We start from the raw sequence: 15,213 nt of genomic DNA, 5'->3' as shown, positions 1-15,213 counted from the left end.
TCTCAGCAGCATTCAGCAGCAGCGTCTACTAATAGCGAATCTTTAAGTTAAACTCCTTCATGAACCTCGCTACTGAGAAATGTCATGTAGCTTTTCAGCTGCGAAACTATTTTACTGATAAATTTGCGGTGCAGCGCTGACAAGAAGTCTCCGTGTGTCTGCACTGTGTGTGCGTCTGTGAGAGAGACTGGGAGAAAGAAAGCGTGATTTCTGTAGCCTACATAAAAAAAAAGGTGGAAGACATGGAAATAGTTTGTAATTTTTTACCCTATTGTTTGTTATATTTATTTGCTCAATGTCTTGAGCAATGCGTAAAGAGCAGACTGCTCCGTGCGCTTTCGAATCGCTCTCGCAGATGATCGATCTGCGCCGCACCTCTTCTAGTCGAACACACCGGCAAGTGCTGCAGGCTTATTGGCTCACTGACGCTGATGAGATTAACCCCTTAGGTATCAAAATTGGGTACCGAACGACAAGACGTTTTTCGATACTATCGAGGCAATTCGGTCGGTGCCTAAAAAGTATCGAACTCGATACCCAGCCCTAGTGACCATATGGTGAATCTTTGTTTTTAAGTGCTTCATGACTTGCTGTTCCATTTAAACATCACCTTTAAGTGATTTAAGCATCTCAACATCACTAATTAATCTTCCCAAGAATAACAAAAATGAGTTCCAAATCACTAGAGGAATGCTTGATGCTTACAGCATGAGTGTGAGAGGCATTTTTGCTTTGAGCCCACAGAGTTTTGCTCTGTACACATCATAGAGAGAGGAAATGAGGAAGAGAATGCCATTAGACACCCTCTAATTTCCTCCATCCTCTCTCTCTCCATTCCCACCTCCCCAACCTTCCCAAAACTACTAAATCCTGTCCCGAGCCTCCTCACCGGAAATATCCCACACGCGCACAGTCTGATCCAAGCTAGCCGACACCACCAGGTCCTCAGATGGATGGAACTGAGCGCACATCACATAGTGATTATGCCCCGTCAGCACACTACAGAGAATCAACAGAACAGAGAACATATACAACTCAGTTTCACTAAGCTATTGGTCAGAGAAAATGCTTTGACAAAAAAATGAGCATTTTTAAATAATTTGTTTAATTAAAAAAATAAAAAAAACATACATGTGAGATGTGTATTACATGTGCACAAAATGTATTTTGGTTTTATTTGCAAATGTTAAATCGTCAATATTTGTTTTAAAAATAAGCTTCAACAACCTAATAAAAAATAATGAATTGAATTAAAAAAAATGTATTACTTGTGCACATCCACTAGTTCATAACCTATATAAAGACTCACCAGACACATGTTCTGGACTGCCAGTTCCAAATGCGAATGGTTTGATCATCTGAGGCACTCAGGATCCAGGGATACTCCTGAAAATGATATCTGTAAGTTAGTCTCACTGATTAAATAAACATTATCAAAAGAATTATGATGCCATCACAAAGTTGACAGGGCTCACGTGATGAAAGAATGTGGTACGAATGTAGTCAAGATGTCCAAGAAGAGTAAAGAGACACCGGCGCAGCTTGTAGTTCCACACCTAAAAATCAAATCCAATAAATATCAGCAAATCAAAATGCTTAAAAAGAAAACACTTTACAATAAAGTCCCATTAGTTGACGTATTAGCATAAATTGATCGAATACATTTGTTACTGTATTCATTAACCTTTGTTAACGTTTGTTAATAAAAATACAACTGTTCATTGTAAGTTTATGTTAGCTCAGGTTCATTAAGTAATGTTTATAGATTAAAAAAAAAATTCAATTTGAATAATGTATTAGTAATAATTAAAATTATCATTAAGATTAATAAACGATTTAGAAGCATTTTGCTAGATCTCGTTAACTTATTGTAAAGTGTTACCAAAAAATCACATGAAACAATATAGAAGCAGTAACCAGGTGACAAATTTATTAAACATCAGTTATTGAAAATGAAGCAAGCAAACCTTGATCTTGTAGTCATCTCCTCCTGACACAAACAGTGGCTGCTGCTTATGAAAGTCAATACCTCTGACTGGACCTAAATGAATTGACAATATTATGAGGGCTCAGAAGAAAACCACAAGAGACTGAAATCGTTGATCAGCTGTTTCATACCATCATGCTCGTCAAACTTGTCGATGAGGGTGCACATGCGATAGTCCCACAGCTGGATAACGCCGTTGTGCAAACTAGCCAGAATCCAGGGCCGTTTCGGGTGGAAACTCAGCCCTACGGAAAAACAAATTACAATCAATTCAGGTATTCATTCATATGAAGACAGTCAATACGATGGTGTTATAAGAACATACTAATGATGGCATTGATTTAAACAGATTATAGTTATTAAAACTTTATTGATAATAACAATCTGGTCAGGTTAATGTCATTCGCACGTTCTCAATAAAACCAAAATATGAAACTACGGAGTAGACAAAAATGTACTGCAACGTCTGGACGGCTAACAAATAATAGCTTTGTGCTAACGCCGAACGACATACAATATTCAAAAAGATATGAACTGAATCCTTACTATAAAGACAGTACATTATATTCTACAGACATTAAGAATAGATTAAAATCAGACAACTGGTTTACATAAAAGCGGCCATAATAAGTATACAGCAGTCAAGTGAAGCTAGCCAGAGCAGACATCTTACCTTTCACTCGGGCCGACTTTGTTTCAAATTTGGTCAACATTTTCACTGACAATAATAACCGAACAGAAATGCGTAATGTATGAAGATATAGCTCCGTTTACGTCAGTGTAAATCCTAAAACCATCCCCGTTAGAAAGGGATTTTGCGTGTTTGAGTCTGCAGCTCCACTTCCGCAGCTGACACGTCTACTCGCTCAAGCCACTCCACTCAACCCGGGCAGTGTTTCCGTGCGCCAACAAATAAAGTTTGATGATTCAAATGTCAACATCGCAAAGTCCACGTCATAGAGCCTTCGTCATCCGCTAAAGTTGAAAACGCATTAAAAAATAATAATTCTGACACGTCTACTCGCTCAAGCCACTCCACTCAACCCGGGCAGTGTTTCCGTGCGCCAACAAATAAAGTTTTGATGATTCAAATGCCAACATCGCAAAGTCCACGTCATAGAGCCTTCGTCATCCGCTAAAGTTGAAAACGCATTAAAAAAATAATAATTAAAACGCATTTCCCCCCCAGTCAGTCGTTTAGAAGACCATTTTAAATAAACGGGAAATAATAATCAAGAATACTGAGCATAGAAGTAAATATTAGTTTATGGCATTGTTCCTTGTTGTTATTTGAGTCATTTGTTATATTATTAGTGCCAATACATATTATAACATAACATTTATTATTTGTTTTGTGATTGATTTTCTGATTGTACATCTTTTTACAATTCTGTTTCTTTTGCCAGCCACAACTGTTGCAGCATTTACACTTTTCATTGGGAACTTCTCGTTCACATATCACAAAAATACAACATTTGAATGTTTACCTAATCATTAAACTAAGACAATGATTAACTGAATTAAATTTAAATACATAAAAATGCTATGTCTAATTATTTTATGATACACTGTTTGGTGCATAAAAACATATTAGTAATATTCAAAACAGAAGTGAGAATTTACCTACAAAAATCATATATAACAGGGCCACAAATACATCACTAGTAGTATACGTCTCTTTACTTTATGTGCTTTTAAAAGAAAATTTTAAAGCCATAAAAATTGTAAAATGGTTAAAAATTGGTTTATTTAAAAAAGAAATCATATCAATCAAACAATATCAGACAATTGTGTGTGGTGTTAATTTAATTGTATATGCAACAGGAATACAATTGGAGAAGAATATAAAACATAGTAAGTTTATAACATTAATTTAGATTTTTGAGAATTGCAGTTCTTTCATGCAGTGTGGTATGACAAGATCAATGAACTGCCCATTTAAGGGAACATTTTACAGGACAAAGAATTTTGATGAGCTGATTTAAGTGCTTGGGTGTTTGAGCAACCCCTGAGTGTTGTAACAGTTACATATTTTTGCCCAGCTCATCTGCAAGACCATCCTATCCTTCTCATAATCGTTATATTGGCCACATACTACTAGGGCTGCCGCGATTCATCGATTCTATTCGACTATTCGCAAAAAAAAACAAAAAAACATTTCATTTCATTTTGCGCATTGCACGGACGAGAATCCATAAAACACATTATTAGTCTGTTTTCCAAGGCCTCATGATATATTAAACCCGCTTACAAATGATAAATAAGCATAACTGTGAATTCACAAACGCTACGATTTAATTAAATAATTGTATGTGATGCAGTTATAGCCGTGTAGGTTACGTATGTGCATCTCACAGCGGCTCCGTTCACAGTAAATGCTGTTCCGCAGGAACTGTTATCATTTACATGTGTGGAGCGGCTCAAACTCCATCTGTGCAAGTTGTTGTGAGTTTGGGTTTATTATAACGTTCATCTGGGAACGCAACGTGCGCCATTTCATCAGATTTGTAAGGTAAATCATTTATAAATCCACGCAAACTCAGGAGAATCATTATCTTGCGGTTTCAAAATAAAAGCTCAAACCTTCACTCTGAGTTTACACGTTTTGATGTCCACATATTCATTAAATTACAGTGACTATAGCATTTCTGTCCTAAAGATAGAATTTGATTTAAATGATGCTTGGTAAATATTAAACAAGTATTAGATCGCACAGTAATGTGTAAAAACAATCGTTAGGCCTGTTGGCGCCCCCTGCATGCCTTTGTTGTAATGTGTACTGTACATTGGCTCTATTCACTGATCTATAATAGATTATATTATTTTATAATTATATATAGATCAGTGGCTCTATTACATTATAATACAGTATTTTAAGAGTTTTGTTCAATAAAACCATATGATTTCTTGCTTTTGATACTTTATTTGAACTAATTATTGCCTCATTGCTATTATATATGTATTTTAAGTAAAATTAAAAGCTATTGTTCAATTAACCTACATCTATTTTTATTACCACAAAAATGTATTATTAATTATAATATTTTATTATTAGTAGACCAGAACACGTTGTCATTCTTACACTATAATACTGAACTTTGATTTCAGTGATTTGGACTATGAGATGGACACTTGCTTCTTGCACTCTATGTTGCACTTTACTTTTGCTTTAAAAAAGGATTTCATAGAAATTTGGATTTCATTTGGAGTTTCACTACTGAAGTTTTTCATCATGCTGTTGTTTACACATTTCTAAGAGTACTTTTAATACTTACAATTTTTAATAATAATAACTTTTAATAAAAAAAATTTAATACTTGATTCTAGTGGACTCTAAACATTGCATTTATTTCATGTGAAAACCCAACTGTTGGGGTTAATTGAAACATATTTTTTCCCCCTTTGTAGTTGCACTCACAGCTGTAATGAACAGAAGCCCAGAACATGTGGATATATTGACATTAAGAACATGCTGACTTTCTCAGACTTTTGTAATTATTCTCTTTTTATTTCATTTTTATTAGGTTTGTTTAAATTTTTACTCTTTTAGTTTTACATTTCGTCAATGGCTTGTTTATATTTATACTTTTTTATGGTACACTACTGAATGACAAAGTTGCAAGTTTAATAAAATGTTCTTTAAAATTGCAGATTTTTTGTGTGGGAAATTAATCGTTTAGATTAATCGATTAATTAGTCGATAGATTAATCTAAATAAAAATAGTCGTTAGTGGCAGCCCTACATACTACCATACTAAGATATAGCTAATGCCACGTGTCAAGAAAGCAAACTGATACAAACTGAAAAAACTCCACATTTGATCCTGTGTAAGTATCCCATTTCCATGCACTCAAACATGTTTGCATAAAAGAACCCCGTAAACATCCCCTCAAAAGCAATGACTGCAAACTTTAACCTACTTTTGAGATATCCTGGGATTTAACATGTTCTTTAAATGTTAATACAGAGTATTAATTTTAAACTACGAAACAATATTCTTTTATTCTTTCAATATTCAAGGCAAATTAGGACTATTGTGAAAATAACACATCACAAAGAGGCACCACCATAGGAATGGGAATTATTTAAATTTACATGGCAACACTTCAGCTGCTCTATATGCAGATCGATATAGTAACCATTAGAAGACAAAGGGAGAGATAATTATTATTATATGGGTCAAAGAATGATATTATCAATATATTATCAGCCTATATCTGAAGTGTCTGCACTATATCTGAAGTGTTTTTTGAAAATGCTGAATCTGAGAGATGCGTTTTGGTCACAGATTAGTTGTCAGATCACAGAAATAGCATACATGATATAGTGTGAGAACAAATGGACATTACACTGTATATTAAATTAATTTAATCAATCTGATGGAAGCTATTTGTTGACCCTGACCAATCTTCTGAGATTTAAAAATAAAATTAAACCAATCAATCTGTAAATACCTTTCCTGTCCATTTGTCTCTACTTACTCAAAACACAATCCACCGCAATACCTGTCAAATGTGCTTGAAGTAAAAGTGTAAAACCTTTACAAAATTCAGAAAACTTTGATTTTTCCCAAGCTGTCAGCACACTGAGATATCAAGCTTCACTCAAAACGCTAAGAGCTGCTCTACAGTGAGGACAGTGAACGGAATAAGGATGAATATGAAAAGAACCTCTGTGGACAAGAACTACGAAGTAAAATTAATGTAGTGAACGTTCACAGTTTCAGTGCAGACTCAAAAGCAAACTCCATTAAAAGGGGAGCATGATCAACTGTGTCCAACTCAGGTTCAGACAGATAATTAGCTCCAAATTGTATCGTTTTCAAACGTACATTAATTTGACCTCATTGAGATCACATGACTGAGCACTGCTCTGGTCCTGGGACCCCTTGCGCTCCAGGAAGGTGCAGAGATTCTGGGTCAAAATTCAAGCCAGGAGGCTAAAAAAAACCAAGAGATTGATTGATGATGTAAATATAATATAGCTTTTATTCAAAAAAGAAAGAAAGAAAGGTAAATACTCACTGCCTCTCCAGCAAGCTCTTTTGGAGGTTGACCCAAGTCTTGCAGCTGAGGGGTATGACAATATTTCCATGAACAAAAATATTTATAGTGCTGTTACTGAAAGGTTATATTAAGTAATATTATTATGTGTTTTAAGTAAAAAGGACGCAATATTTAAATTCATGCATTTTTAATTCATTACAAAAAATAAAAATCGGCACATTATCAGTAAGCAGAATGGAAAAAAATGCCCTAAATTATTTATTTTTTTAAAATAAGTGCACTACTTTTAAAAATACATGCATTCTACCTTCTGCATGAGTTCAAGAATGTTTTCAAACGTGCTGTCTTTGTCTCCATCTTTCTCAAATTGGCTGCATATTTCTCCCATTAGTTTGTACTGTTGCTCATACCGCATGAACTGGTCTGTGGGAAGGGATTGCTTGTTGCTCTCCAACCATTCAGGGTACTAAATGCAAATTGCATTATATTAGTAAATTTTTTTCCCAATATTAAATGGAATGTGTTGCAAGATTTTTTGAAAGCAAATGTTGAATTAATAGCAGGCATTTACTAGCTTCACTGGGACCAGAACAGTAGGACAGTCATTAAGACAGTTATGCAGATGCAACTCACCTTCTCTGTTATCTCTTTAAGAGAAGGGTATAGAACTTCTTTGGATAAAAGGTTCTGCATGATGGACTGCATAATTGGGAGAATATTGCCATCATCTCCTCCCTCTCCATTTTCATTCAATCCCAGGTTCTCCAAGGTCTTTACCAGATCATCTCCAGCCAGTCCTGCATTCTGCATTTAGAGTTAAATTACGAAGCTTCTGTCATACATTACCTTTTAAATGTGTGGGGTCAGTAGGATTTTTTATTCTTCTATTCAACAAGGATGCATTAAATTTATAAAATGTAACAGTAAAGATGGACAAGGATGCTTTAAATTAATAAAATGTAAGATCAAAATTTAAAATCAAAACATCAAAATCTTACCAACCCCATTTTGAATGGTAGCTTATCTTTAAAACCACCATTTCCTTGAATTATATTTCAATAGCAGAAATTCCGAATGGGTTTACCTGGAGGTTGTCTGCATTTTTCGCCAAACCACTAAGGGTCTCCTTAAGACAGGAGGTGAACTCTTGTTGTGAAGCTACATCTGTGCCTAAATTGAAAAAAGTAGAGTCAAAACAATTGGAAAGTGGGCTAATAACTAAACTTGCATATCTTCAGCCAACATTTATAAAGTGCTCCATTTCAGATTACTCACCTACTTTACCTGCTGCCTCAGACAGCTTATGAAAATGCTGTAGAAGCTCAGGTTCTTCTTGCGCTAACTCAGCCATGGCTTTCTCCCACTCCTTACGTGCTTGATTGGCCATCTCACCATCAAAGAGAGACTCGAAGATCTTACTGTCCTCCAACAGAGGAGGCTGAGAGTGAAAAGAACAGAAAACAAATACATTAACCAGCAGCAATGGTGGAACCAACTCACTGCAGAATTGGAAGAACACCTACAAAATTGTGAAAAGATAATAGTGTTATTCTGATCATTTTATTGGCTTGATTTCAAATTGAAAATGTTTTTATTACCTTCTCATCACTCGTCGTTCTTGGATCAGGGGCAGTAGGGGCCGCAGGAGGCATACTGGTCTTGTCAAAATCATCAAGAGCACCTGCAGTTGAGGAAACACTAACAATGTAGTACCAAGGGTATATCTATATCTGTTTTGATGGTATATTATCATGTGACTGATTTCATCCAATCACAAGGAATAAATAGCTAAACTAGCTAGTGGTCCAGTACAAACACAGCAGCATCGATTATAAGCTCCGTTTAAATACAAAACCTGGTTGGACATAACTTGTGAGTTTTTATGTGACTATAGAAAAGACAGTGACGATATTTAAGTTAATAAACTGATGCACATCTAATATTTTTACGTTACTAAAACTTCAATCACTGAGACTAGCGTCAACACCGGACTAATAGCGTAGCAGCAACTGCACCGTGACAACCGCTTCCGAAACGCTAGTTCACTAAACTGTAACATTATTAAAGAGATAAAACATCTGCACATTATAACTGTGGATTATTTCATATTTAAGCCATCTTCAAACCTTACTGTCTAATAATTCGTCCAGTTCGCTGTCTGGTGCACCCTGATGTTCTGATGCGGACGCCATCTTGCTTCTAATGACAAAATGCAACTTGTCGCAAAATAATGACGTCCAATAAAAACAGCTTTGATTTTTACATTTTTTTGGAGCATTTATCAGATTGCAACATATATATGATATTTTATAACAATATGCTGCGAATATAGCAATTGCGTTCCCTTTCAACAATAATTGTTATATAATCATTTGGTTACCAGTTTTCTTTTTTATGCGTTTTGAAGCTTATTATTAAGCTTCTATTTAATATGTTATTATTAATTAATGTGTCCTAAAAAAATTATATATATATAAAAAGATATATATAAACCTATCTGCCAGTCTAAATCTATCTATCTATCTATCTATCTATCTATCTATCTATCTATCTATCTATCTATCTATCTATCTATCTATCTATCTATCTATCTATCTATCATACATGCATACATACATACATACATACATACAAGTCAATTACATTGCCCTTTATTTATACATCGCTTTAATGGTTTATTTGTTTGGTACAGTGCCCCCTGCTTGCTTACTCGTTAATTCGGTCACTTCCGCAGTTTTGTATGGTTTCGATTTAAACCCATTTAGTAAGCTTTCTTATCAGTGTTTGCTACTGTTGAAGTTGAACTGGACCGAGAGAACCGCGATTCAAATATATGTTAATAGATTATCTCCCGCTCAGCCGAATCGATTAAGGCAGAGCCATGTTGGCTCTAAGAGGTTTCAGAATTTTGCTAAAGGTTGCTTCTCTGATTTTGTTGGTGAGTCTTGTTATCACCATGCACTTCTTTCGTTTGTCATAATCCGAATGCATTTGTTACAAAGACTTATATAATTGCATGTTTTTTTTCTCTAAAAGGGGCTTTGCATGTTGGTTTACAACATAAGAATGTCTAATATGTTATATTAGCGTGAGAATTCTATAAACTAAATTCCAATATCAGCATATTTTTTATAATTGATGTTGTTAGATAAACAAGTGAACACACTTAAATCCCTCTAGCATACAGTACATGCATTCAGGCAAGAGTAAGCTATGAAGTAGATTTTAAATGACGTGTTGAACTGTGTTCTCAGGACAAGTTGTTTTTCATAAATGACCCTGAAATTTTAATAAAGTAAAGACAACTAGTTTTTCAGTAACGATGACATGACTGCGGACACATACGGCACATGACAAGCGATGGATTGTTTTGGTTCCTAGTTTTTAACTTCTTCATTCTCCACTTTTTACAGCTGGCTGGAACTACAGGTCTGGGTGGTTCATTCTTTCTGCATAAATACAGAGTTTACGGTGTGTTTTTTAGCAGCCTTTATATAATTCTCCCTGCAATTCTGGCTGTTGCTGGAGGAGTCATTCTCTTAATCAGTGGATGCACTGGCTGTTCAGTGTCTAACAAAAAACCTTCATGTGGACACGGATTAGTAAGATGGAAAAATTCTTTCTTTCTTTTTAGCTAAAAAGAAATAATTTAATAGACTGTGGTGTTCATATTTGTATATTTCTTGTCTTTCAGTTTGTGTATTTTCTCATTATTGTGTGGTGCATTGTGGGTACTACTGCTGTATTGGCATATACTCATAAAGGGAAGGTAACTGAAATGTTATGGTATTTGGCTATCTGCAGGGAAAAGTGTGTTACATTGAAATGGTTTGACATTAAACATCTTTTTTTTTTTTTTAGCTTGATGCAGACTTGGCTCCCCTTAAAGATGTGTTTCAGAACTACAGTGGTAACAGCCAAGATCCTGATACCAAAGCAGTGAATGCCCTTCAGTGTGAGGTATTTGCACAGAAATCTCTAGGATTTCTATATGTTTGGCAAAATCAGATTGTTACACTTTTTTTGTTACAGTTGCGGTGTTGTGGGGTTAAGAACTACACAGACTGGTTGGAAACACCCTGGTTTAATCATAGTGGGAAATACGAAGTTCCTCTGAGCTGCTGCAACAAAAACTTTCACTCCTGCAATGGAACTTTAGACTCACCCCAGCTGCTATATAATGAGGTACAGATACTAATTACATTTGAGCTACCATATTTATTAGATGTAATATTAATATTTTCCTGCTTGATTTTACAGAAGGCTATACCATTGATTACAGTTAACATGAAATGAAAATTCACCCTGTATATTTTCTAAATTCATTTTATGTATCTTACTGTTAATGATTCATTCATTTATAATGATTTTTTAGCTGATGAAAAATGTAGTAAAAATTTAATAATCTGTTACACTTGGATGTATGTCACAATATGGATAAAAAGATATAGACTGCTTCCATTTTATTGCGACATAAAAGGAGTGTTATGGGTTAAATGCAATTTTATCTATTTTAAATTAAATAAAGACAGAAAAATAATTTAATCTTGTACCTCAGTGTGTAAAAACAAACAAGCAAATGCCTTGACAATTGTGTAATTATAATATTAATACAAACACATAATGGTTACAGATGTCTGTCAGTATGAATATTTCTTTAAAAAGGTTTCAACACTACTAAATTAAGATTTATTTGTTAATTAATTTAAATTAGGTTTGTATCCCAGTGTTTTGAGCAAGATTCCACTTTTTTTTTCTATTCTAGGGTTGTCAAGTTAAACTTGAGAAGAAATTGCTACTTTCACTGCACGTCATAATTATAACATCTTTAGTGGTTCTCTTTTTACTGGTGAGTTCTGCGACTTAAATTATAATTCATTTATGCCCTGATCTTTTACAAGATTTATAACGTCATCTTTGACCTTTCTGTCTTCAGGTAATGTCTTGGATTATAGTGGCACAGCTAATGAGGCATCAACCCCCACAAGAGTATCGAATCCTTGACCAAGAATAAAAAGGCACTTATGGAATTGAATTCTTGTGACTTTTCTTCTGAATGATTGCACTTAAAAAAAAAAAAATAATAATAATATATATATATATATATATACACATATAAATATTTCACTGTTAATTACTTTGATATATTATTCAGTTAACTTCTTACATTTCTACAAACTAGTGCGTCTCATCACAATACCTGTTCTTCAGTGAATATTGTATATGCACGCACAGCAAGGGCGTTTTACTTTGCACAATAAAGCTGATACAATCGAATAAAATGTCTGATTTTATTATTAGTGATTGTTGATCTGAATCTGAATGGATTATGAAAGTGGGAGGGGTTAAGACTTCCGCTTCCTCGGCAGAGTGAGAGTTCTCTAGTGGCGTGTTTTTTGTGTCACGAGAGCGCAAGCGCCAAAAAGCCACGTTTTGCTAAAGCTCCGCGTGCGTTCGTTCTACTGCAGAATCGGAGAGACGTTGAAGCTGGTAAGGCGCCAGATATATATTTAAACGTTTGATTTTGCTAAATTGAACTTGTTTATTAGGATTTAGCAACGTTTATAAATCCACTCCGTGTTCGAGGCCTGGCTTTATTTGGGTTAGGCCCCTTAGCGCAGCCTGCTCGAGTTTGAACTCGAGAGTTGCATGGGATTTACAGAGTGAGTCATCGCGAAAATATGGGGACGGTGTGTGGGGAACGAGGCCTCGTGTTGTGTGCTATTTTATTCTGGGACCTATTTTTGAATCTGTGATTCTTTACCAGCATGCTGTGTAATGCCGCAAGGTTGTTGTTCTGTAGCTAAGATACGGAACCGTAACAATGGCGAGGTAATCCAGACAAGCATGACCGGAAGAGCGATGTCCTGCTGCGGGGTAGTTGCAAATTTCACGCCCCCACGACTAGGCAGGATTACAAATGTCTTTTATTCAGTTTTTCCAACAGCCTACGAAAGCTTGAACAGTAGTATTTATGGCAGTAGTACATTTTAAGACATCAAGTGTAATAAGATTAACCGGCAAATCAGACATTTGTATAAATGCAAATATTTTTGCTGTGAATTTAATAAAACAAATGTGGGAAATTATACGGAACTATCCTCTAAACAGATGTTCTTCGACCTCTATGCTATCAATTAGTTGTAATAAGTTGTTGCACCAAATATTTTGTACAGGTTTGCAGTGTTTCATAGTTTAAATTTAAAGTTAATAGGGCATTTTGTTTTATTTTTTGAATCATTATTATTATTATTTGTGCAGGCGAAAATAGTTTTACAGAATTAGGTAGATTTTATGACATGTTGATTTGTTTAAAAAGTTTGGATCATGTATGGATGAATGGTCCCTTTATGAATAGTGCAGTACAGAAAAATTTGCTTTTAAACTCATAACTACACATGTAGTATTTACATTGTAGTATTTTAAATGTTGGTGTTTTTTTTACCATTTATGAAAACAAACACATTCAAAAATAAAATATGTAGTGTAACAAGTACACCATGTATGTAATGTCAACATGGAGATTGTGTGAAGGCAGGACAGACTCAAAGTGAGGTGCTAAAAATACACGCTGAATCTACACCACTCTTAATGGCCGATGGTTGTTATTCTTTTTTTTTTTTTCACAGGCTATATCAGAAGTTGGCTCATCTTTTTGGCCTTCTTTTATTTTAGTTTATTTATTTTGCTCTGAACCCCCAAACCTACCTTTGCCTTCCCTACCACCCTTTCTCGTCAGCGTGTATTTTTATTACCTTATTTTGTTTTTGGTATCTTCAGAGTCGGGATCTGTGACGGCTCTTCATGGCAGTCAGAAGGGGACACGTTAGATACTTAAAAGTGAGTAGATTTTGCGTCCAACAGGGACTGAATGTGGATTTTAAACCATTTATTTATCGTTATACTAAATCTGTAAGCTGGAGTCAGTAGTGTTTAGTGCTTTTAGGCTGTTTTCGTCCATGTAGTGCTGTAGCCTGTGTGATAAGCAAGCCATACTTAAGGTTTAATGCTCTCATCTGAGGTAGGCTTTTAACTAGATGCACTAGACATCTTCTTAGGTGTTGCATAAAGTCAGTCGAAGGTATTTGACCTGGCAAATACTGCAAAGTTTAACCTTGCTTGTAGGGACCAGCTCACGATGGAAGTAGAGCGACCTAAATTGTCGATGAGCGGTTCAGACCAGTTTATCAAAACCTCCCATGTTGGGTTGTAGGAGGGTCAGTAATAATGCTTGTTTGTTTCAGCCTTGAAGGTTGACTGGCTACCCGTGTGGAATACACAATAAGACCTCTCTTCTAACATGAATGGGACTCACTGTCCGATATCAGAATAATCACGGGTCACCAGAGTGATCATTTTCTTCATCTTTCACCAAAAATGCCTCTGAGGTGCTGTTAGACATCTGAGACCCGTTTTTTTTTTAAATGTACACTACCGTATTTTATGTTTTTGTGGCAAATAAATTGGTCACGTGCAGTTTCAGCTAGACTCCATTGGAGGCAGTGTTGATCATGGCATGTAAAATAACAGCAGTACAGTGTATTGTTGACGGTTGTATTGGTCTTTTTGCTCACATTTGCTTGTTTTTACTGTCTTAGCCTGGTATATATTCTTATCACTCATAGTTAATGAACAAACTAGTTAAAGTCAGATTGTAACATTTTTGTTCATACTGGTAAAAAATTGTATAGCCTGAATGCACTGTAAGTCACTTTGGATAAAAGCGTCTGCTAAATGCATACATTTATTATTATTAAATTAAGTATTATTTTGTAGGTTACATTTTAATAACAGGTAGAAAATGCTCTGAGATGCAATATTGTTTCTGGTTGAAGATATTTTATTATGGCTAGGTTGTTAATTCTTTCCACTTTTTGTCGGAGGCATGATGATTTTGTTTATTTGTTTCATCTAAAGTGGGAATGCGGAATTAAGTTTATGTAAATTAATAAAAAAAAAAAAAAAGTTTTCTGTGTCACTAATGCATTTGTAAGATTAAACTGTCTTACAGACGCTTGTAATTGCATTAGTTCTTCCCTAGAGAAAAATATAAACCCATAATTCACAAATTAGCCATTAAACTTTTGTTTGTCTGATTTTCTTTGTTTTAATAAAATATAATGGGACATTCCATTATTAATAAACAAAAAAGCAAAAAAATGTCACTTTTTGGTAATGAAATGTTAATGTTGTGTATTATATATATATATATATATATA

At 34.8% G+C, this 15,213-nt stretch overlaps 4 protein-coding genes across 6 annotated transcripts in view; 2 read left to right on the top strand and 2 right to left on the bottom strand.

The window, feature by feature from the left end:
* Nucleotides 1–2,894, bottom strand: part of copa (COPI coat complex subunit alpha) — a 15,464-nt gene extending 12,570 nt beyond the window's left edge. The window contains exons 1-6 of the mRNA XM_016280466.1: nucleotides 2,661–2,894; nucleotides 2,119–2,232; nucleotides 1,968–2,041; nucleotides 1,476–1,556; nucleotides 1,310–1,386; nucleotides 890–999 (exon numbers count right to left, since the gene is read on the bottom strand). Of these exons, the coding sequence (XP_016135952.1) occupies nucleotides 890–999; nucleotides 1,310–1,386; nucleotides 1,476–1,556; nucleotides 1,968–2,041; nucleotides 2,119–2,232; nucleotides 2,661–2,700 (496 nt within the window). The 5' untranslated portion in view covers nucleotides 2,701–2,894. The remainder of the gene's footprint in view (nucleotides 1–889; nucleotides 1,000–1,309; nucleotides 1,387–1,475; nucleotides 1,557–1,967; nucleotides 2,042–2,118; nucleotides 2,233–2,660) is intronic.
* Nucleotides 2,895–6,413: 3,519 nt separating this feature from the next.
* Nucleotides 6,414–9,192, bottom strand: LOC107591335 (peroxisomal biogenesis factor 19-like). The gene is made up of 8 exons (XM_016280464.1): nucleotides 9,126–9,192; nucleotides 8,593–8,675; nucleotides 8,270–8,432; nucleotides 8,079–8,164; nucleotides 7,628–7,798; nucleotides 7,302–7,460; nucleotides 7,013–7,057; nucleotides 6,414–6,927 (listed from the first exon to the last, which is right to left on the bottom strand). The coding sequence occupies exons 1-8, from the start codon at nucleotides 9,184–9,186 to the stop codon at nucleotides 6,841–6,843; spliced, it is 855 nt and encodes a 284-aa protein (XP_016135950.1). The 5' UTR covers nucleotides 9,187–9,192; the 3' UTR covers nucleotides 6,414–6,840.
* Nucleotides 9,193–9,677: 485 nt separating this feature from the next.
* Nucleotides 9,678–12,067, top strand: tspan37 (tetraspanin 37). Its single transcript, XM_016280465.1, has 7 exons — nucleotides 9,678–9,932; nucleotides 10,408–10,596; nucleotides 10,689–10,763; nucleotides 10,856–10,954; nucleotides 11,027–11,179; nucleotides 11,760–11,843; nucleotides 11,931–12,067. Exons 1-7 carry the CDS (start codon nucleotides 9,876–9,878, stop codon nucleotides 12,006–12,008), a joined length of 735 nt encoding a protein of 244 aa, XP_016135951.1. The 5' UTR covers nucleotides 9,678–9,875; the 3' UTR covers nucleotides 12,009–12,067.
* Nucleotides 12,068–12,380: 313 nt separating this feature from the next.
* elavl1a (ELAV like RNA binding protein 1a) overlaps nucleotides 12,381–15,213 on the top strand; it is a 9,230-nt gene continuing 6,397 nt past the window's right edge. Inside the window, exons 1-2 of one of the 3 annotated variants that reach the window (XM_016280462.1) lie at nucleotides 12,388–12,484; nucleotides 13,775–13,834. In XM_016280462.1, coding sequence (XP_016135948.1) covers nucleotides 13,799–13,834 — 36 coding nt within the window. In that variant the 5' untranslated portion in view covers nucleotides 12,388–12,484; nucleotides 13,775–13,798. Of the gene's footprint in view, nucleotides 12,485–13,623; nucleotides 13,835–15,213 lie in introns of all 3 variants that reach the window. The other 2 variants (XM_016280461.1, XM_016280463.1) reach the window with 2 other exon arrangements.

Source organism: Sinocyclocheilus grahami, unplaced genomic scaffold, assembly GCF_001515645.1.
Source record: "Sinocyclocheilus grahami isolate Dianchi unplaced genomic scaffold, SAMN03320097.WGS_v1.1 scaffold141.1, whole genome shotgun sequence".
Lineage (NCBI taxonomy): Eukaryota > Metazoa > Chordata > Actinopteri > Cypriniformes > Cyprinidae > Sinocyclocheilus > Sinocyclocheilus grahami.
This window is presented reverse-complemented; position numbering and strand designations above follow the sequence as displayed.